Genomic DNA, 24,037 nt, shown 5'->3' with positions numbered 1-24,037 from the left:
AATGAAGAAGAAGAAGAAGAAGAAGAAGAATGCGTTCGCTACTTTCCCATTGACAATAGTTGGCAACATTGTTTCCCTCATTGAGAGTTTCACTGTCGAGTCTTCTGAGGTGAGGAGAGCAGTTCACGGTATTTCTCACATTTACTCAACCATCACACACACTTTATACAGTTTGATTAAGCGACAGACTCATTTCTGTATTGTTTTCATCGATCACAGCGATACTTGTGCGTCTTTTCTGGCGTCTTCCTTCTGAAATAAACATTTAGTGCAGCAGCAGCGAGCATGAGGAGAATATGTTGAGTTCATTCAGACCTGAGCGATGTTGTGTTCGTTTGTGTGATTGTCTCGATGTTTGGAGTGAGAACTGTTACTGAATGTCAAGTTAAGAGGTAAAGTTTGAGATCTGTGAGGGAATTGATGGGAATAGATATCAAGTGTTATACTGATAAGTTACTTTACGTTGAGCCTATAATGAGCAACGTCAGACATTTAAATCAACTCTTAAATGTTAATATTAATAAATGAATAGCGTTTTACTATTGGAACAATATTGCTTTGTGATGCTCTTTATTTTTAAACATTTTATGATCATTGTCAGTTTCAGCGCACATAAATGTAATATTTTAATGATTTAAGTACTTCGTGATTGTCATCAAATCTAACTATATTTAGATTCAAATGTACATATTATGCTTCTGTAATTATTTATCTGTAGAGCAGTTTTCCAGGCTTTTATCATGTATTCTGACTCAAATAATGTGTTTCTAACAGCAAACACTCAGAATAAAGTGAGATGATCTGCTGATGGTCCTGAATGGCTTGTTGAATGAGTGTTGATAGTCTGAGGCTCATCAATATTAACAGATCTGCTGAAAACACTCTTTATTTCATGACAATAGTTCCTGTTTTCACCTCATTTATTAGATCTCCTGAAATTCATCATCAGCGAAGCTCCTCCCACTGCAATTCTCCAATAAATGCTTGAAAACAAGTGAAGACGAGCATCAGAGCATCAGGAAGAGCTGAAATCTGCAAAGACTGAGTTTATTAAAGAGGACAGAGAGAACATGAGTGATCCAGAACCCTGCAGAATGAAACACACTGAAGATCCTGAAGAACACAGAGGTTGGTGTTTATTCTTCATTCATTCATGATGCTGAAGAACATTCATGTTAGAAACATTCATATTTTGCGGCTATACAGTTTCCACTTATTGTGCCTCTAGTTCTTATTCTGCTCTTTTGTTTCAATACTAGTTGACAGAATATTTCTGGTGCAAGGTTGTTCACACACTTAAAAATTAGTTTAAAAAAAGAATAATTTACAAAATTGTCAAAACTCAAAACATTATGCTTCCTTTGAATTAGGCAATGGTGCCATCTTACAGGTTTCTGGTCCATTACTTTTAATGCCTGTTTATATAATGCCCTAACGGGTGTAATTGTTGTTTGATTGGCCTGTCCCCAAACAGTAATGCAATATGATTGATAGATGAGAAAATATCATAGAATGCATAAACTGCTGTGCTGCCTTAATGGGTAATATATTGTCTTATTAAAGGGATACTTCACCTCTGGGAAGATGAATGTGTATTTAAAATAGGTCATTTAAGTAGAAGAAATGTGAAGAATTTTTTTAATTTGGAGCTTTCTAGACTGAGAAAAGCCAGAAAATGTATTTTTGGCTTGTGTGGATGAAAGACAACAACTCCCAGAATGCACTTGCTTCGCTGCCTTAGGAGGCCACGCCTACCGGTAAGAGTGCGCAGTTGAAAACAACAAGGCTAGCCTACATGATGAGTTTGCCAGGGAATTGCCAGGGATCTCTAGAGATCGCCCAAAATGTCCGGGATTCGGCTTTTGCATTCTACAGTCGCCATTCATTCATCATTGTTTACTGTGGCGAGCAGGACGAGGCTGACGGCCGCGGGAGAACGGCGCGAGGCTGGTGGCGTCATTACTGAGACGCGCCGGGTCTCGCATCTCTCACGGAGGAGCGGGAATTTTCTTAGCAATGGTAAAACGCACATCAACCGATCACTTGTTTAGCGTTCATGTAAACACTACATTCAGATTCACCGATCGGAATGAATTTAGTTGGATTGAAACAAAGAATGGCAACCGCATAACGCAAAAGCCGAATCCCAGACATTTTGAACGTTCTCGCCCGCCAGACAAGTCCGGGAAAAGGAAGATGGTAACCCCTACTTTATCAGCTTTCTCCTACTACTCAGCTTTCTCCACAGAACAAGAGCCTGCTAGCTTAGCTTCCAAAGAAAGACGGCTGACACTGTGTTCATTCTGTGAGTGGGATCCCACCTCCTATGGGCGGGTTGAGAACATGCGGGACAGCTCCTCCTACTGGCTGTAGTCTTTAGCCTCTGGCCAGAAAATCCTCCGATGACGCAAAATGACGATTTTTGCGTCATCGGAGGATTTTTTCCAGACAAAAAAAATACATAAATCTCTTGTCTCAGGGGGATATGAGGGTGGAAAGCATGGTAATTCGAAAATACTACAGGTTTTCTACTAATACAAAGCTTAATGCTAAATCCTGAAGTATCCCTTTAATCGGAAGCAGTTTAAATTTGTCTTCTTGACAGTTCTGCACAGTCTCTTTACATGACTATCAAACTTAAGATGAGAATCTAAAGTAACCCCTAGAAATTTAAATTCATGTACCTCATCCATCTCCTCCTCATCAATCTTTATTCTAAAATTTTCATTGACCTTTCTTTTTATTGAAAAGCACATAGAGACTGTCTTATCATAGTTCAGGGTCAGATGATTATTTCGGAGCCACTGTGATACACCATCCAGTTCTTTTGAAAGCATCTCAGCTGCAATCTGAGGGGTTTTTGCTGAGACGTATATAATTGTGTCATCTGCATACATTTGGCATTTAACCCTTTTGCAACTGTCTGGAAGATTATTAATATATAAACTAAAAAAGTAAAGGGCCTAAAATTGAACCTTGTGGAATTCCGATTCGACAAGATTGAATCGATGACTGGGTGGAATTTATTTTAACACATTGCAGATCATTCTAGATATGATCTAAACCAAGTTATTGCATCATGTGACAAGTTACAATTTTCTAATTTATTTAAAAGAATTTCGTGGTTGACAGTATCAAAGGCTTTTTTCAAGTCCAGAAATACTGCTCCCACTACATTACCTTCATCTAATGACTGTTTTATCATTTCAGTGAGGTAACAGTTTGCCAACTCTGTTGAGTACCGTGGTCTAAACCCAAATTGTTTGGCGTGTAGAAGATGATTACTTTCAAGATAATCAACAAGTTGTTTGGCAACTGTTTTTTCAAGATCCTTTGAGAGTGCTCAGTGCTTCAGATGCTCCAGACTTAAAGACTGGAGTTATAATAGCGTTTTCCATTGCTGAGGGAATCCATTTGCTCTTATGGATACATTTACTACGTGTAACTGGCATTAAAAGGAGAGAACTGTGCTTTTTTATAAAAGCTGTATCCAAGCCAAAGTTATCCTTGGCCTTAGATTGCCGTAACTGTCTAAAAACTTCAGCAGTTTCACTCTGGTCCACCTCTTTTATACAAAAAGATGTTGTTTGGTCTCTCAGGAAGTATTTTAATTGTACTGGTTGAAAACTGTCAGCCAATTCCTCAGCTGATTGGATAAAGACTTTATTAAATTGGTTTGCAATTTCAGTCCTTTCATTTAGGGGTGGCTCGATACCACTTTTTCATGTCCGATACTGATACCACACAATTGAGTATCTGTCGATACCGATACCATACCATATATATTTTTCTTAATTAAGCTAATAACACATTTGTCAGGAGGATGCACTGTGCTTAACCTAGCCATCTAAAAAGCATCATGCTCAAACAGCTGTACCCGACTATTCGAATATTTGAATATTCGTTCGATGGGTTGGTATTCAATTTGAGAATTTGACATTCGAATATTCGTGTTTTTTTTTGTACATGGCATCCCCCTCGAAATGGTTCTCATTCGCGCTTGAATATGTTCAACACTATAAAATCTGACGAAATATAGATAGACACACTAGACGAGACACGTTCAGAATGAATAAACTTTTAATAAACTACAGAACAGGGCGAGTGGGAAGCGGCGCGATTATATGCTCCGAGAACTCTTTTTTTTTTTTTTTACAACTATCTTATAAAGCCTAGCCATTTTTAATATGGACAGTTGAAGGAACCCAACCTCGTTATTTGATGCTTCTTGGCCAGTTGGCCTACTAAAGTGTTCCTGCAACGGGAGTGTTCTCTGGCTAGAGCGCAGAACAGCGGAGTTTGTAAGGACAGAAGTGCATGCCTGCGAGCTTGTATTTTGGGTTAAGCTGCGTTGCTTTGACATTGTGGAAAATAGAATAATAGAAACAAAATGTATTAAGCTTTTTACCCCTTATTATCAATCTAAATTAATCTCGTTTTTAATTTAACTTAATTTCGTTTTTCTTTATTTAAATTCGTTTTTTTCTTTAATTAAATTTTGTTTATCTTTATTTAAATTTCGTTTCTTCTTTATTTAAATTTTGTTTATCTTTATTTAAATTTCGTTTTTTTCTTTAAATTTCGTTTTTCTTTATTTAAATTTAATTTCTGTATTTAAATTTATGTTTTTCGTTATTTAAATTTCGTTTTTTTCTTTATTTAAATTTCGTTTTTATTTATTTAAATCTACCCATTACTGTGTCAGTAATTTGTTAGTCAGAAAAATATTAGACTACCTTATTAAAAGTATTGCTTAAGTTTAGGGCTGCAACTAACGATTATTTTGATAATCGATTAATCGGACGATTATTTTTTCGATTAATCGATTAATCGGATAGGGTTTTTTTTTTTAATTCAAAAAAAAATTCATTTGTTTATAACTAAATAAAACCCTAAATCAGGGTATTTATGTGTAAAAGTGTACTTTAAAAAGTGCAAAAGCCACACATTGATTTTTACTAATATAATCTTTAATTTTTACATTTTAAACCCCAAACACAAAAGTTTGTCCAGTTTTTAAACAGTAAAACTTCTTTAAATATCCAAAATATATATAAACAAAACAAAATATTGAGTTGCGCTGCTCATATAAACTTCACATTATGAAATTAGGACACAAACATGTTTGTAATAAGATATTAAGCAGCAGATTTTGAATTCCAATGTAGAATGCGATCTGTTATTTCTTGATAACAGACCGCTGCGAAGTATAACACACCAGAAAAACAGAGCGTTGCTATGGACGCAGGATTCTAACCGTAGAGACGGAACGGACTATTTTCTTTAGCGGAAGCAATACAATCATTTTTAAATCAATAAACTCCTTTTTAAATCAATATTTTGTGTAAAATTATATTAATTTGGTGGGTAGCCATGTAATAAGCGGGATTATCCCTTACATAGTAGACAAATGCTATAAAAAGAGAGCGGAATGGAGGTACGCAGCTGACAACAGGCTTGATTAAAAGTAACGTTACAGGAAAAATGATGTATTACTGCACAAGCATTCGCTGAAAACCACTGACTACAGAGACTAAAAAACAATATTTTACTGCTGCTGTTATTTAACTGCCTTTATATTTAGTGCTTCACTTTGTAAACACCATTTAATTTAACCTATTTCTGCGGTAGCGCTATTTTAATCCATCACTTATGTTGCGAGCGAACTGATTGCGCAACCTGATGCTCGATACAAAATAGATCTAGTGTGACTGTCCCGAAGTTAGTAAACAAAGCTGTTTACACAGTAGCATTGAATTAAAATAGACTATACCATTTTCACATCTTCATATAATGAGAATATACAGTTTTTGCTTGCCGTGCTGATGTTTCTCTCCGATTACTCTCTGCCATTTCGCGTGACTGCAGTGCGTTGTCATGAAAGTGACGTCATCAGCAACGCTCCCCGTGACGTGAGCAGACCAACTAATCGACAATGACATTCGTTGACAACGATTTTCATAATCGATTATTATCGATTTTATCGATTAGTTGTTGCAGCCCTACTTAAGTTAACAGACCTGTGTGTGTGTGTCACGTGCGAGTGTACTTTGTGTTGTTCATGGGGAAGATGCGTTTTATATCACTAGACTAGTGCAGTAATCCGTTCTCGGAGCATAAGCCGTGCCCGCGTGAGGCGCGCCGCTTCCTGCTCGCGCTGTTCTGTAGTTTATTAATTATGAACGTATCACGTCTTATTTGAAATAACTCCACACAGCTGACATGATAACTTAATTGCTGAGAGGGCTTACCTCACTCACCTCTAGCTACCGTTCACGTGATGCCAGTGTTGCCAAGTCCGCGGTCTCTCCCACCCCGAAACGCGATTGGCTATTTTTAAAAAGCAATTGGACGGGATTTGTATGTGAAAATCTGGCAACCCTGCGTGACGCGTGTTGCTCATCTCTCTTTACGGCATGTCTCTCAGGTGTTGTTAAGCATTTGTATGACAATTTAGGACTAAGGGACGTGGTCGTATCGGATCGGGTTATACTCCCGCGATTCATGCAATATCCGATCCAGTGATTTTGGCCAGTGTCGGACTAATACCGATACCGAATATCGGATCGGCGCACCCCTACTTTCATTACTGACTATTCCATCTCTATTTAACTCTGTTATTCATTTTTGTTGTTTAGGCACTCGATTATTTGAAACTATGAAACGGTACAGGATGTTCTGGGTTTATTTTCAACAAAGTGCTTTTCACAATACAAATTGTATTAAAGCAGCTTCACAGTATTAAATAAAATAATACAACAAGGTTTGTTTCTAGTGGAATTTATTGATTGATGAAAATAAATTAATATTCCGAAAATATCCCCAACTGAGCAAGCCCAAGGCAACAGTGGCAAGGGTCCAGAAAAAAAGTTCTCCTCTGGCGTTTATGAACTAGAGACCGGATTTAACTGTAAGATTAAACTATTATATAAATGCCTAGCTGAAGAGATGCGTCTTTAATCTAGTTTTAAACTGGGAGAGTGAGTCTGAGCAACGAACAGTATCAGGAAGGCTATTCCAGAGTTTTGGAGCTAAATGTGAAAATGCTCTCCCTCCTTTGGTGAATCTGGATATCCTAGGTATGACCAGAAGCCTCGAATTTGGAAGAAGACGTTGGGTCAGAGATTTATGTGTACATGATGGCATTCAGCTATCACTATCTAAGGCTCCATTGACAGGTAACTTATTTTGGATCCATAGATATAAACAAACTGCTTCAGTGTGTCGCATAGACGTCGTCATAGTCTTGTTGCTCCCCGTTCTATGATTGGTTCCCATTTTTGAGGGGAAAATCTGGTCCATGGTGGATAAAATCAAGGCAGCATGGGGAAATATTGGAAAATATACTATATTGGGGATTTTGACCGTGATCCCATGCAATTAGCACAACATTAGAACTGCATCCCATGCAATTAGGCCTACTATACTATATTCCTATAACCATTTGTGTTCGTGATTTTTCACCGCTAATCCACTTAAATCATAACATTAATCATGTAGATCAATCACATTCCCTCACGGAATGTCCCCACCTCTGGTGACACGCAGCGATCTGATATCTCATTGTTTGCGGTTACCATGGCAGCTCAGAACGTTGGAGTATCGGCGAGCCTATCAGGGATGAGTTCCCTAATGAATATTCATGAGTGTTCCCCTATCACCCTGCTAAAAAAATAATAGCCATTAGATCTATTTCCGCACAGCACTCTGTTGTGTTGGGTCCCACGGGAGTGCAGGTCTCTAGTCTACATGTGCATACACAACTTTTAAAAACTGGCAAATGCACTGAAAGCTTCGTTGGCAGATTTAAGTTGAAGTTATAAATCAAAGTCCATTTTATTGACGCCGAATGGGGCATAGTTTGCATAGTAAACAAAGCACCTTTCTGTTCGGCCGTAGTTTAAAGTATTCCCATACTTTGGATGATCGTGGTCTGTCATTTTCAGCATGAGAGGGAGCAGAAGCTGCCATTACTCGATATTTAAACGTAATAATGAATGACGTGTCGACGCTTTTTATGTGTGTTGACGTATTTTCATAGTCCACGTAATCGATTACATCGACGCGTCGTTGCGGCCCTAATGTAAACAAATAATTCTACTGTAAACAAAGTCTATGATTTAAAGACTAAAAGGTAAAATAGACTTTATAATATTAAAGTCACTTGAACAGAGGAAACGGGCTTTCAGCAGCTTGAACATTTTTTGCCATTAACTGCATTTCTTTGGATCTACATGAGTTTCAATGTGTGTGATAAAAACACCAGCCTGTCCACAGCATCTGGTTTCAAAGCAGCTTTACCGAGATAAACATTTAATTTAAGGTAACAGATTGTTTTTGGCTTTATAGCGGTTCTTTAATAAAGTTATTTTCCAGTTAAAGTTAGTTTTGATAGATTCGCTTCCGTCGCAACGATCATTTGTTATTAAATTAGGGACCGCTAAGACGACACCATTCTCTCTACACAGACTTTAAACGCAAACCTGTGAGAAACGCTGATGGCGTTCACATGCGCATTAAGAATTGGTTCTATAGTTATGTGCGTTTGAATATGTGTGCAGGGGCCCATTCTTCGTACGTTGCAAAAGCAATACAAAGATACGATACAAAGCACAACTGGTTTGAGTGTTTCTGATTGCATAAAATAATAAAATAAACAAACAAGTTCATGGCGAATGAAGTGGTAATGAATGAAATGAAATTGAATATTTTTTCTTTCATGCCAGACCTGATGGAAAAGAGTGAGGAGAGAGAAGAACTGAGTGAAGTGAAGGAGGAGAGTGAAGAACTGAGTGAAGTGAAGGAGGAGAGAGAAGAACTGAGTGAAGTGAAGGAGGAGAGAGAAGAACTGAGTGAAGTGAAGGAGGAGAGTGAAGAACTGAGTGAAGTGAAGGAGGAGAGTGAAGAACTGAGTGAAGTGAAGGAGGAGAGAGAAGAACTGAGTGAAGTGAAGGAGGAGAGTGAAGAACTGAGTGAAGTGAAGGAGGAGAGAGAAGAACTGAGTGAAGTGAAGGAGGAGAGTGAAGAACTGAGTGAAGTGAAGGAGGAGAGAGAAGAACTGAGTGAAGTGAAGGAGGAGAGAGAAGAACTGAGAGAAGTGAAGGAGGAGAGAGAAGAACTGAGTGAAGTGAAGGAGGAGAGAGAAGAACTGAGTGAAGTGAAGGAGGAGAGTGAAGAACTGAGTGAAGTGAAGGAGGAGAGAGAAGAACTGAGTGAAGTGAAGGAGGAGAGAGAAGAACTGAGTGAAGTGGAGGAGGAGAGTGAAGAACTGAGAGAAGTGAAGGAGGAGAGAGAAGAACTGAGTGAAGTGAAGGAGGAGAGAGAAGAACTGAGTGAAGTGAAGGAGGAGAGAGAAGAACTGAGTGAAGTGAAGGAGGAGAGAGAAGAACTGAGAGAAGTGAAGGAGGAGACTGAAGAACTGAGTGAAGTGAAGGAGGAGAGAGAAGAACTGAGTGAAGTGAAGGAGGAGAGAGAAGAACTGAGTGAAGTGAAGGAGGAGAGAGAAGAACTGAGTGAAGTGAAGGAGGAGAGAGAAGAACTGAGAGAAGTGAAGGAGGAGACTGAAGAACTGAGTGAAGTGAAGGAGGAGAGAGAAGAACTGAGTGAAGTGAAGGAGGAGAGAGAAGAACTGAGTGAAGTGAAGGAGGAGAGTGAAGAACTGAGTGAAGTGAAGGAGGAGAGAGAAGAACTGAGTGAAGTGAAGGAGGAGAGAGAAGAACTGAGTGAAGTGAAGGAGGAGAGAGAAGAACTGAGTGAAGTGAAGGAGGAGAGAGAAGAACTGAGAGAAGTGAAGGAGGAGACTGAAGAACTGAGTGAAGTGAAGGAGGAGAGAGAAGAACTGAGAGAAGTGAAGGAGGAGAGAGAAGAACTGAGTGAAGTGGAGGAGGAACATCATGTCAAACCTGGAGGAAAACCTTTGAATACATTTTTAAAGAAAAGAAGAGCCAAGAAAACTTTCACCTGCACTCAGTGTGGGAAGAGCTTCACAACTAAACAAAGTCTTGAGCGTCACATGAGGATCCACACTGGAGAGAAGCCGTTCACATGTGATCAATGTGAAAAGAGATTCTTATGCAAAAGTAATCTTAAGAGTCACATGAGGATCCACACCGGAGAGAAGCCGTTCTCATGTGATCAGTGCGGCAAAACATTTCTTGGGTCATCAGACCTGAAGAGACACCTGACAGTTCATACGAAGGAGAAGCCGCATTCATGTTCTGTGTGTGGAAAGAGTTTTTCACTGCTGAAACATTTACATACACATGAGAAAACTCACACTGGTGTGAGAGAGTACATGTGCTTTGAGTGCGAGAAGACTTTTATAACAGCGAACTGTTTGAAACTGCACCAGAGAATTCACACTGGAGAAAAACCTTACAAGTGTTCACACTGTGACAAGAGATTCAATCAGTCAGGAGATATGAAATCACATGAGAGGATCCACACTGGAGAGAAACCTTACAAGTGTTCACACTGTGACAAGAGATTCAGTCAGCCATCATCTCTGAAAACACATGAGAGGATCCACAGCAGAGAGAAGTCACACGTGTGATCAGTGTGGAAAGAGTTTATCTTTTAAAAGTCACCTGAAGCTACACATGAAGATCCATGAAGTGGAGAAACCACATCACCTCAGTCTGAGATCTTCACCTTATGTCTTTAATGGCTCGTGCCCATAGCCCTAGACGATGAATAGTTAGGTGGATTGGATTAGCTGTAGGGGAGACTTTCACCTTTTGTCTTTAAATGGGGGGGGGGGGGGTGAAATTTTTATCATGTATCCTGACTCAAATAATATGTTTCTAACAGCAAACACTCAGAATAAAGTGAGATGATCTGCTAATGACCCTGAATGGCTTGTTGAATGAGTGTTGATAGTCTGAGGCTCATCAATATTAACAGATCTGCTGAAAACACTCTTTATTTCATGACAATAGTTCCTGTTTTCACCTCATTTATTAGATCTCCTGAAATTCATCATCAGCGAAGCTCCTCCCACTGCAATTCTCCAATAAATGTTGGAAAACAAGTGAAGACGAGCATCAGAGCATCAGGAAGAGCTGAAATCTGTAAAGACTGAGTTTATTAAAGAGGACAGAGAGAACATGAGTGATCCAGAACCCTGCAGAATGAAACACACTGAAGATCCTGAAGAACAAAGAGGTTGGTGTTTATTCTTCATTCATTCATGATGCCGAAGAACATTCATGTTAGAAGTTGATGAAAATAACTGTCATTAGTGATTGATGTTTTGATTGTCAACATCAGATCAAGCTAAATAATATTTTAACTGTTTTATTTTACATGCATTTTATATCTGGTTCCCAATTTGCAACAATGTTACCATAATTTTAGTCATTTTCAATTTAGTTTACTAAATTGTTATTTTTTTAGGAATAATCAGTAAACACTAAGTTACTGTTGAAGTTGTATTTGTCAAATATCATACAAGTTATTCATAATTATAGAGATTCTTCTTATAATAACCTTGGTAACAGGGTTGATGAATGCGATCAACGTAGGGGTGTGCGATATTGACAAAAAAATGTTATCTCAATATTTTTGGGGATTTTGCCGATAACGATAATCAGATTTGTAAAATATTGCACTCAGGAACAAAATATGTATGTAAACTAGGGCTGCATCTAACGATTATTTTTGTTGTCGATTAATCTATTGATTATTTCTTCGATTAGTCGACTAATCTAACGATTATTTTTCCGATTAATCTAATGATTATTTTTGGGATTAGCTGATTTATCCATTGATAAACTTTCCAATAAATAATAAGTACAACAATATATCAGCTGTATTTTAGTAGCATCTGTATATTATTTTAACATTAAATATATGAATGATGACAAATTTATTTCGGAAAGGGTATTTGTCATTTTATTATGAAATATGTGAACAGGAAGCATTTTAAACTTTATTTTTAACTAATGGTACTATTTCATAAAATGTAAGATACAGTCACAGGCCTATTTAGGAAATGTTTACTATAGTCTGTTATTAATTACCGTAGTGGGAGTATGATTTTCTTACCGTATTTTCCGGACTATAAGTCACACTTTTTTTTATAGTTTGGCTGGTCCTGTGACTTATAGTCAGGTGCAACTTATATATCAAAATTAATTCATACAATAAAGCACTAAGCTTAATTTAGGTTGTAGGTGACATTAGAGGTCGACTGATTTGCTTTGTTTTTTTTAGGCCGATGCCGATCTTTTGAAAGGTCGATGGCCGATTAATGCTGCCGATTTATTTTGGCCGATTAATGCTGCCGATTGATTTTGGCCGATTATGTGCTTGTTTTTAACCTCTATTTGAATGATAAAATGTAGCACAAATAATTACTTAAGATAGACAAGATTTCTCAAAAACATTTATTGAACACTTGACAAATTTAGGGCTGAACGATTAATTGCATTTGCGATAATATCGCGATATGATGAAACGCGATTTTCTAACCGCGAAAGCTGCGATTAAACTTTGGTCACGTGACATGCGAAAGTAAAGCAGTCTGCACTACGGAGGAAGCATCAACTTGGCACGCTATTATAGACCTGGCATAGGCTACAGGAAAGAACAGTTTGTGTTTAATTTATGTGATATTGTGTTATAGATTCTCTCCAACAATTTTGTATCTATTCAGATAATTTCAGAATAGAGTCTGAGCTTAGTTTTAAACACAGATACGTGATTACGCTGCGTGTGCTTTATAAACAACCATAATTTCTGCTTGCTTCTAATTCCTCTGTCTCACACACACACACGCACACACGACACCACTCGCACCTTCCGAAAAATAATCTTTCATAAAGTTCGGAGAAGTTGAAGCGAATTACAAGGACATTCGCGGGCTGCATTGCACAAGATGCGCTATAAGATACGCGTCACGCGTGCTTTGCTTGATGTTACTCTTGTAGTCTCGCCCGCCGGCGCCGGTATTTTCCTTACAAATGCTCTACGAAGGCATCATTATGTCTTTTGGAATGCAGTTGGCTTATATATTAAAAATATGAAAATCACCGACAGAAGCTGCATTCAGTTTCAAATAGTCACACGCGCTTGCGAAGAGCACTTGAGCATGCGGCTGTGAGCGACTCGTCTACGTGGTTAAATGTACTTGCATCTCAAAATGCTTTTATGACGTGAAATTAATGTAAATGCAGTCAGTTATTTTAACAGACAGGACAAACCACATCTTATATTTCAAAAGAGATGAACATTTAGTTTTTTAATGTGTATTTCTTTTTAAAAGTACTTATAAATATTTTAAGTTTTATTAATAAGATTATTAATAAGAAAAAAATTTGATCGACTCATGAGGTGCCTAAAGATTCTATGGAAGCTTGTTTCCGCCACAAAAAAAAAAAGATAATTGCGACTTTTTATCTCACAATTGCGAGTTTACATCTCGCAATTCTGACTTTATTTCTCAGAATTGCGAGATATAAAGTCAGAATTGCGTGAAATAAAGTCAGAATTCTGAGATATAAAGTCAGAATTGCGAGATATAAAGTCGCAAATGCGTCTTATAAAGTCAGAATTCTGACTTTATAACACGCAATTGCGAATTTATATCATGCAATTCTGACTTTATATCTCCCAATTGCGTGATATAAAGTCAGAATTCTGAGATATAAAGTCAAAATGCTGAGATATAAAGTCAGAATTGCGTGATATAAAGTCGCAACTGCAAGAAAAAAAGTCAGAATTCTGACTTTATAACACGCAATTCTGACTTTATATCTCAGAATTCTGACTTTATAACACGCAATTGCGAATTTATATCATGCAATTCTGACTTTATATCTCCCAATTGCGTGATATAAAGTCAGAATTCTGAGATATAGTCAGAATTGCGTGATATAAAGTCAGAATTGCGTGATATAAAGTCGCAATTGCAAGAAAAGTCAGAATTCTGACTTTATAACACGCAATTGCGACTTTAAAACACGCAATTCTGACTTTATATCTCGCAATTCTGAGAAATAAAGTCAGAATTGCGAGATGTAAACTCGCAATTGTGAGATAAAAAGTCGCAATTATCTTTTATTTTTTTTTTATTTTGTGGCGGAAACAAGCTTCCATAAGATTCCCATCCTATTTTACAATGATGTATTGCTTATTTTTGTTGAAATAATTGAAAAGATATAGAGCTTAAAAATTAATCGCATATTAAATCGCAATCGCAATATTGGTAAAACTAATCGCAATTAGATTATTTTACAAAATCGTTCAGCCCTAGACAAATTTGTACTTGTACAAAAGACCTTGAGATATGTTTGGTAATTGTACCTGAATGAATGGAAAAATTGCTACATTTCAGATTAATATTAGGGCTGTCAATCGATTAACATTTTTAATCGATTAATCGCATGATTGTCGTGAGTTAACTCGTGATTAATCACATTTAATCACACAATTTTTTATTTGTTCTAAATATACCTTAAATTAGTACTTTTCAAGTTTGTAATACTCTAATCAACGTGGGCATGGATAAATATAGATGTTTTATGCAAATGTATGTTTATTATTGAAACCATAGTCAATATAGAGCATGAAAACGAGACATGTTTCTCGTCACATTTATTTTGTGTTGCATGATCCTAATGGTGTTGCCTACCGTACCTCTATGGACAGTGCTAATTCAGGCTAAGTAGCATATACACTGTGAAGAGCCAAAAATAAATAAATTATAATAATAATGATGATGCAATGATGCAAAACAGAGAAAAGACTACCATAATATAATAATTATTCATGGTTTGCTACAATTACATGATTTCTGGTGTGATAGCCTATATTGGGGATTTTGAGCCTATATTTGATTATTGTCGCCGAATGGGGCATAGTTTGCATAATAAACAAAGCACCTTTCTGTTTGGCCGTAGTTTAAAGTATTCCTGTTTAAAGTAAAACTGTTACCACACTTTTGAGACCAACCGTGACTTCAACAAAACTGCAAACAGTTTGATCCATCCGCACCTCTCCGTGTGTGTGGGTCGGAGCTCTGCTCTTTGTCAATATACAGAGAGGACAGATAAGCTTAGATGCTTTTGGAACCGAAATTTGGCACCAAAAGATAAAGAATTTTTCGATACTCATAGGATCGAAGTATTTTTTTCGATACCATAAAAGTATCGACGTTCGGTACCCAGCCCTAATCGTGCGTGCGCACAAAACAGCATGCCAGAATACAGTTCTCTTTCGAGCTTGAACGAACAATAACACGCACAATTATGCCAAAATGTCTTTTTGTTGAGTATCTTCATAACATAAGAGTAGTCTTATGATGAACGTGAAGAGTCGTGACTCTTGAGAGAATGAGGCGCGTGTGAGATCCGCGTCTCTGACAGCAGCGGCTGGTCTTAAAGGGACAGTACACAGTAGCCACTAATTATATCTGTCGCTAAAGTTGATCAAAGAACAAAGGGAACAGAGAAAAACACTCACTGCTCTTGACTAAAGAACTTTTTTCTTTAGGCAGATTATCACTTATCTGTGTGTGCATTTATTTTCCTTGAGAACCAAGCAAGTTTACTCATGTAACCATTTGTTTATTATATCGCATATCGCATTATGACATTTTCCCCAAATCGTGCAGCCCTAATTTTTACCATGAACGGGAGCAGAAGCTGCCATTACTCGATATTTAAATGTAAATAATGAATGACGCGTCGACGCATTTCATGTGTGTTGACGTATTTTCATGGTCGGCGTAATCGATGACGCCGACGCATCGTTGCGGCCCTAATCTAAACAAATGATTGTACTGTAAATAAAGTCCACAATTTAAAGACTAAAAGGTAAAATAGCCTTTATAATATAAAAGTCACTAGAACGGAGGAAACAGGCTTTCAGCAGCTTGAACATTTTTTGTCATTAAAGGAACACTCCACCGTTTTTTGAAATAGGGCTTATTCACCTTCTTTCCTACATTTAGATAGGTGGGCAAATGCATTTTTGTCTCAGTGCATGCGTTGTTTTAGTTTGACAGGGTCGGCGCTAGCTTAGCTTAGCACAATGAATGGAATTCTTTGTTGCCAGCTAGCATGGCCTGAGTAAAAGTGATCTAAAAAAAAAAAAAACCCCACCTAATTACTTCTTGTGGCCTGCGTATTCACAACGAGTACAAATAGCGATGCAGATTAACACTAGGCGATTTCCTAGGCAGATATTGTCTTGGGACTATATTAGGGCGAAGCACAGGCGAAGCACTGCTGCATAGGCGAAGCACTGCTACTTGGGCGCAGAGATATCACGCAACACATGAAATGTGAATATGTGGTATAATATGTGAATGTGAATACAGGTATAATATGGGTAGATCTATACATGCAATACTGGTCAATTTTAAGAGTGCTGGTCTAGATAATTATAATACATGAAGTGGCAGAGAGGCCGCACTATGCTTAAAAATATGTTTATTTTTATTTGCACAGACGCGTTTCGGTGCGTGCCGCCTTCAGTGTGCAAGTGTACACATTGAGTGAAGCCTGCTCCGATCCACATTTACTTTTCGATCTATACATGCGTCATGTTTAAAATAATCACTTACTCTGTGGACAGTTGTCCATTCACGTGGGGCTTTTTTTCCAGTTCACTTTATCACACCGGGAAAAAAAATAGAGTAAAAGTTACTGCAGGATGGATCAACGCCGTGAAATCCTCGCAGCTGTGACACAACTGCCGGCACGCTCATCTTGATCTGACGCGCTGAGCCTGGTTATCGATGGCAGAAAAATGTCCCACTCTACAGCACAAACACTATTTCAGTCGGGATAGATTGGCATATTCCCCCAGATTCACACCACCAGTTCATGTTGGCTCTCATCCTCACGTCCTCAGGCTGTTGAGCGATCGCAATCTCCTGTCGTTCTATTTCCAAAGCACGCAGCTCATCTTCTGAAAACTCAGGTATGGTTCTTGACTGTCTGAGGAGTCACTCTCTTCGTCTCTCACAAAATTAGCAATGTTCATTGCCATTCATGTACTGTAGGAAAAATAGCCAGCTACTATTCACGCCGGTATGTTGACATTTCATGTGTTGCGTGATATCTCTGCGCCCAAGTAGCAGTGCTTCGCCTGTGCTTCCCCCTAATATAGTCCCAAGTCAATATCTGCCTAGGAAATCACCCAGTGTTAATCTGCATCGCTATTTGTACTTGTTGTGAATACGCAGGCCACAAGAAGTAATTAGGTGGGTTTTTAAAAAAAAAAATTTGATCACTTTTACTCAGGACATGCTAGCTGGCAACAAAGGATTCCATTCATTGCGCTAAGCTAAGCTAGCGCCGACCCTGTCAAACTAAAACAACGCATGCACTGAGACAAAAATGCATTTGCCCACCTATCTAAATGTAGGAAAGAAGGTGAATAAGCCCCATTTCAAAAAACGGTGGAGTGTTCCTTTAACTGCGTTTCTTTGGATCTACATGCGTTTCAAGGTGTGTGATAAAAACACCAGCCTGTCCACAGCATCTGGCTCAGTGGCGGTTCTACATTGAATTACACCCTGGGCGAGACCCCCTTCGACCCCCTTTCCCCTGATCCCCCCCATACCAACAAAAATGCCACCCCGAGCGATTGCCCGGTTTGCCCGTGCCAAAAACCGCTACTGATCTGGCTTGAGAGCTGCTCGGTGACATGTTACAAGTCAAGTCATCCTCATTTATATAGCACTTTTAACAATGTAGATTGTTTCAAAGCAGCTTTACAGAGATAAACGAATAATTTAAGGTAAGATTGTTTTGGCTTTATAGCGGTTCTTTAATTAAGTTATTTTCCAGCTAAAGTTAGTTTTGATTGATTCGCTTCCGTCACAACGATCATTTGTTATTAAATTAGGGGCCGCTAAGACGACACCATTCTCTCTACACAGACTTTAAACGCGAACCTGTGAGAAACGCTGATGGCGTTCACATGCGCATTAAGAATTGGTTCTATAGTTATGTGCGTTTGAATGTATGTGTGCAGGTTTGTAATTCCCTACAAATCAAGCCTAAATAAAGTACTGGGCCTGTATTCATAAAGAATCTTAATGCAAAGAGTAGCTCCTAGTGACAAAATTCTAAGAAAATTCTTAGAAATGTGGGCGTTTACTCTTAAAATTAAAGAAAAAATCCTAGTAAAGAAAAAAGTAATTCAGAAAGCATCTTAACCCTTAAAAGAGGTCTTAAGGTCAAAATTGTTAGGAGCACGGACGAGGACTTTTAAGAGGCTTAAGAGTTTCTTTAGCAGCGGAGAAAATGGCAGAAAGACGAAGAAGGAGAAGAAATGTGTTGCAGACAATGGATGACAGTGAGTTAATAAGATGCTATAGATTAGATCGTGCAGGGATCATGTTTCTGACAGATCTTTTTAGAGACACGCTAATATCTTCAACACATTGCAGAAATGTCATAGCACCAGAAATGAAAGTAATCACTACATTACGATATTTGGCAACTGGGAAAATTCCATGTTTGATGCATTAAAGCCAACATTCAAACCACCACTTAAATAGACATGCCAGCAATCAGTGTAACTGGAAAGAGTGGAACATTTTTTTATCATGCTAAGCCAATCAAATACCTTATAGGAAATTAACGGCATGGTAAATAAAAAAAAAGGATTTATATACACATATATAATGTGTGTGTGTGTGTGTGTGTGTGTGTGTGTGTGAGAACGATCAAATAGGAAAAATTATGCATGTAATTTCAAAGTGAAGGCTTAGAATAGACCCTATACTTAAAATCACTCTTTTTCTTCCTTCTTGGACAACCAGCCAATCACAGTCTTCAAAAGATTGTGTCATACATAGCAACGGGGTCAACCCCGCCTTCTTACTAAGATGAAAGTTTTTGTCTTTTCCTTACTCAGAGTTGCTCTCAGATCGGTCCCGAATCGCTTTTAAGCTAAAACTCCTACGTAAAAGTTAAGCTAAATTAAGAGTTTTCTTAGTGGATTCTTAGAATCTTTATGAATACGGGCACTGGTCTTTCCTTTATTTTTTCCTTTATTTTATTTTGTCACTTCGGGGTAGATGCGCGAAATAAATTTTCCTAACAACGCTTTATCTGTAGAGTGGTAAAGGGATCCTCCATAGGGAGAGACTAGTTGGCACTTCAGCACTGCATTGTCATCGGGTCCTATCAAAACCATTCAAATTGCTCCTAAAAAAGTCAACATGCGCTTTTCGGCAATATACGGCTTTATTGCGGTTATTGTCATGCTTTCCGTCAGTAAATGACAGCTGCTTTCTGGCAGAGCGGGAAGGAAGGATTTGCACAGAGAGATACAAAGTGTGACCGGTTTGAGGGTTTCTGATTGCATAAAATAATAAAAGAAACGAACAAGTTCATGTCATTGTCATTGTCAATGTCATTTCATATTTTTTTCTTTCATGTCAGACCTGATGGAAGAGAGCGAGGAGACTGAAGAACTGATGGAAGTGAAGGAGGAGTGTGAAGAACTGAGTGAAGTGAAGGAGGAGAGTGAAGAACTGAGTGAAGTGAAGGAGGAGAGTGAAGAACTGAGTGAAGTGAAGGATGAGAGTGAAGAACTGAGTGAAGTGAAGGAGGAGAGTGAAGAACTGAGTGAAGTGGAGGAGGAACATCATGTCCAACCTGGAGGAAAACCCTTGAGTTGCTCAAAGACTAAACAGACATTTTTAAAGAAAAGAGCCAAGAAATCTTTCACCTGCACTCAGTGTGGAAAGAGTTTCACAACCAAACAAGGTCTTGAGATTCACATGAGGATCCACACTGGAGAGAAGCCGTTCTCATGTGATCAGTGCGGGAAGAGTTTCAGTCAATCAGCACACCTTAAAGAACACATGAAAATCCACACTGGAGTGAAGCCGTTCTCATGTCATCAATGTGGCAAAACATTTCTTAGGTCATCAGACCTGAAGAGACACCTGAGAGTTCATATGAAGGAGAAGCCACATTCATGTTCTGTGTGTGGAAAGAGTTTTTCACAACGGAAATCTTTACATACACATGAGAAAACTCACACTGGTGTGAGAGAGTATATGTGCTTTGAGTGTGAGAAGACTTTCACTACAGCAAACTATTTAAAACAACACGAGAGGATCCACACTGGAGAAAAACCTTACAAGTGTTCACACTGTGACAAGAGATTCAGTCAGCCAGGACCTCTGAGATCACATGAGAGGATCCACACTGGAGAGAAGCCACACACGTGTGATCAGTGTGGGAAGAGTTTCACAACCAAACGAAGTCTTGAGCGCCACATAAGGATCCACACTGGAGAAAGGCCGTTCTCATGTGATCAGTGTGCAAAGAGATTCTTATGCAAAAGTAATCTTAAGAGTCACATGATGATCCACACTGGAGAGAAGCCGTTCACATGTGATCAGTGCGGCAAAACATTTCTTAGGTCATCAGAGCTGAAGTCACACCTGACAGTTCATACGAAGGAGAAGCCGCATTCATGTTCTGTGTGTGGAAAGAGTTTTTCACTGCTGCAATCTTTACAAACACATGAGAAAATACACACTGGTGTAAGATATTACATGTGCTTTGAGTGTGAGAAGACTTTTACTACAGCGGACGGTTTAAAACTGCACCAGAGAATTCACACTGGAGAAAAACCTTACAAGTGTTCACATTGTGACAAGAGATTCAGTCATCCATCATCTCTCAAAATACATGAGATGATCCACACTGGAAAAAAACCTTACATGTGTTCACACTGTGACAAGAGATTCAGTCAATCAGAACATCTGAAAACACATGAGAGGATCCACACTGGAGAGAAACCTTACAAGTGTTCACACTGTGACAAGATATTCAGTCAGTCATCATCTCTGAAAACACATGAGATGATCCACACTGAAGAAAAACCTTACATGTGTTCACACTGTGACAAGAGATTCAGTCAGTCATCATCTCTGAAAAAACATGAGAGGATCCACACTGGAGAAAAACCTTACAAGTGTTCACACTGTGACAAGAGATTCAGTCAGTCATCATCTCTGAAAACACATGAGAGGATCCACAGCAGAGAGAAGCCGCACACGTGTGATCAGTGCGGAAAGAGTTTCTCTTTTAAAAGTGACCTGAAGCTACACATGAAGATCCATGCAGTGGAGAAACCACATCACCTCAGTGTGAGATCACAGTAGTTCATCTTTATGTGCTGAGAAACATGTTTTTTCTACGTTAGTTTCCCAACAGCCACAATGAGCGACAGGACATTTTCACATTAACACGAATGTTTGGCACTAAATTCACATTAGATTTGTTTGTTCGGACCAATGCAAAAAAAGTCAGTAAATGCAGTGTCAGTCTCTGACAGTAGGTGGCGCTCATGGAAAAACGGAAAAACAACAGCGCTGCGCAACTTTCTGGCCGTTTCTCAATATGCGTTCTTGTCTGTACTTGTGTTCTTGTGGACTTGTGAATCGTCATCAGTCGCTGCCCAAGTACTGTCCCAACACACAAGTTTGCATTTTGGCAAGAATGGTTAAAAGACCAATTTACGCCCATTTTACCGAGTATGCATCGGTTGGTAACTTGTGTGAACTTGACAGTAGAAAAATATCCAAGCATTCATTTCGGCATTCGAGGAAAGAGAGGCAGGTTAATACAGCAAGTCGTTTTTCATCACTAAATTCACTTCTGAGAACATTTGATGCGAGAAATCAACTGTGTAGATTTCAAATATTGGCATTTTCTCTAAAATTTATGGTGAATCAAAAATGTGCTTAACCCTCTGGGGACCAAAAACGCGCCCGCGCGTTTTGCTCGTTTTTTTTTTTTAGCAATGAAAAATAAACACAAAATGCTCTGTTAATTTTGATCTTTCATTTTCATGTAATACATCAATCGATCCTGTTCAGTTTCTATTTTTTTTCTGTATACTCACAATAAAAATAAAGTGTTTTGCTTTTTGACAAATGAAGAAAAAATAACATGATGCGATTTCTCCCTTCTCTCTGTCAGTAAACTCCCGTTTGAAACGCGTTCGAAAATGATCTATAACTCCGCGAAAATTCAGTCAAACAGGCAAACAGACCCACGGGCATAAAGCTTGAGATCGCATCTTTTAAATGAAGTAATTTATATAAAAAACAAATATTCTCAGCTTGTGAAATCTGTATTTAAAAGAGAACGATTCCAGTCGAGCTCATTACGAGCTCATTCAAAAGTAATGTGACCACTCCCCGGAGAGCGCGTGCTTTTCAAATGCAAATTCTGAGAACCATTTCAGACCTGTGAAACGGCCACATCATCTGTAAACAAAGCGTCGCGAGTTAGACATAATATAGCCTACCTTATGGAGTAAAGTTTCCTCAGAACAGTGCTGATATGAGGAGCAATATCTTCTGATATGAGGAGCAGATCCCGCTGAGGAGTGAGGTAGGTTGTTATCTTTTCTCAAGTGTTAATGTGGAATAACGTTATGGAATAACGTTAGTGTAGACCTATGTAAACCGCAAAAAGATGAATCGCATTTCTATAATATGACTCGCATTTCTGTGAGAATGAATGAAGGGTACATATTTGTAAAGAGTGTTTAGCCTAAATATGAATCGCGCGTCTGTGTGTGAAAGAATAAACTGTTTTGCTATAGCCTACTGAGATGAGTAAAAATCGACTGAAATATGTTGAAATAAAATGTATTTATTATAAGCCACGTAGGCCTATTAAACTGCAAATTAACATTTATATGCCCTAGTTTTTACTGTAGAATATACTGCCACATCAAATAAGCTTTTGTTTAGCAATTTCTGCTCATATATATATATATATATATATATATATATTATTTTTGTAAAATATAAAGTCATAGACTAAGATGTTAGGTGTTCCAATGTTGGCTATATTCAAACTAATGAATACATATGATAAAATGTAGGCCTATAATCTTTTTTTTTTTTTTTTTACAAAGAAATTGTAATTATTGTTGTAATTGTAACATTTTTAATAAAATAGCAAAACATATTTACAAGATAGATGTAAGCAAAATCTTAAATGGTCAATATAAGTCTTCTAAATATATCTTTTGTCCTTGCATTGTGGCTCAGTCAGTGTCACACCTGAATGAATGGCTAATTATGCAGAGTCGTGATGCAGAGTGGGTGGGACATTGTAATCTAAGGTGTAAACTAATCCTCCTTCACACCCCCCTCACATATTGGCTTTCCAAACAAAACCTGTTTTACATCAATTTAAATCAATGTATTTTTTTGGTGAACGATAAAGCAAGACTATTTTCACATAATTTTGAAGCTAGAACTCGAAGAGACACCATCCATTAGTCAAAATTCTTGTGGACACATATTTAATGTGTTTTGTGGTCTTAATTCAGCAACTTTCCTTTTTATTTTTTCCAATAACCACGCATAAACATTATTCTCTTAAAAATACAAACATCTACATACAAGTTGCTCGCATATTATGGTAGCCCTGTTTGTGCTATATAGAGTGAATTTACACCTTTGCCATGAACATGTTTATAAATAACTGAAAAAAGCACAAATGTCAAGGCATGTCAGAACATCTCAAGGACCCCAAAACACCTTGGTCCCCAGAGGGTTAAACGTTTTCGGAAGTGAGAATCTCCATAAGCGTTGCTTTATTGGTATAAATATACATTACATTGTAGTGTACAGTTGTAGAGTGATCCCTTGAGCTGAGGGTAGGCTTGGGCGATAAAGCCTGGCTGTTATCGTCAATAATTCTCGTTCAGGGTTCTAAATGAACTTTTTTGATCGCCAGCCATTTTGGCTGGTAACTTTATAAAGTTACCAGCCAATCAGAATATCCACTAGCCAATTTTTTCCGGTGAAAATAAGAGAAATTATGAGTGCCACTGAATGTATTTTATTATTTTATTAGAATTGCTGGCATGAAAAACACAAAGTACAATACAACAAAATATACACAAAGTCAATAGGACCTGTCTTGGCAGTTTTAAACCTTAGGCTCTCCTGATGACTTCGGGAACTCTCATGGTCCTTTACTGCCTCTACTTTAAAATGATTAGATCCTACTACGAAATTGTTTGTTTTTGT

The 24,037-nt window shown here is 38.1% G+C and overlaps 2 protein-coding genes across 3 annotated transcripts; both read left to right on the top strand.

The window, feature by feature from the left end:
* Positions 1-22,596, top strand: LOC308700522 (uncharacterized protein). Of its 2 annotated transcripts, XM_081382153.1 has the most exons (5): positions 7-109; positions 928-1,128; positions 8,727-9,020; positions 9,860-11,163; positions 19,404-22,596. In XM_081382153.1, exons 4-5 carry the CDS (start codon positions 11,106-11,108, stop codon positions 21,140-21,142), a joined length of 1,797 nt encoding a protein of 598 aa, XP_081238279.1. In that variant the 5' UTR covers positions 7-109; positions 928-1,128; positions 8,727-9,020; positions 9,860-11,105; the 3' UTR covers positions 21,143-22,596. The 2 variants fall into 2 exon arrangements, with proteins under 2 accessions (XP_081238280.1, XP_081238279.1); XM_081382154.1 differs by lacking the exon at positions 8,727-9,020 and having other exon boundaries at positions 1-109; positions 10,963-11,163; positions 19,404-22,085.
* LOC308694922 (uncharacterized protein) lies at positions 2-10,679 on the top strand (the record flags this gene model as incomplete). Its single annotated transcript, XM_081372734.1, has 3 exons — positions 2-109; positions 9,824-10,464; positions 10,583-10,679. The coding sequence occupies 3 exons, from the start codon at positions 2-4 to the stop codon at positions 10,677-10,679; spliced, it is 846 nt and encodes a 281-aa protein (XP_081228860.1).
* Positions 22,597-24,037: the final 1,441 nt, after the last annotated feature.

Source organism: Scardinius erythrophthalmus, assembly GCF_964197995.2.
Source record: "Scardinius erythrophthalmus genome assembly, chromosome: 1".
Lineage (NCBI taxonomy): Eukaryota > Metazoa > Chordata > Actinopteri > Cypriniformes > Leuciscidae > Scardinius > Scardinius erythrophthalmus.
This window is presented reverse-complemented; position numbering and strand designations above follow the sequence as displayed.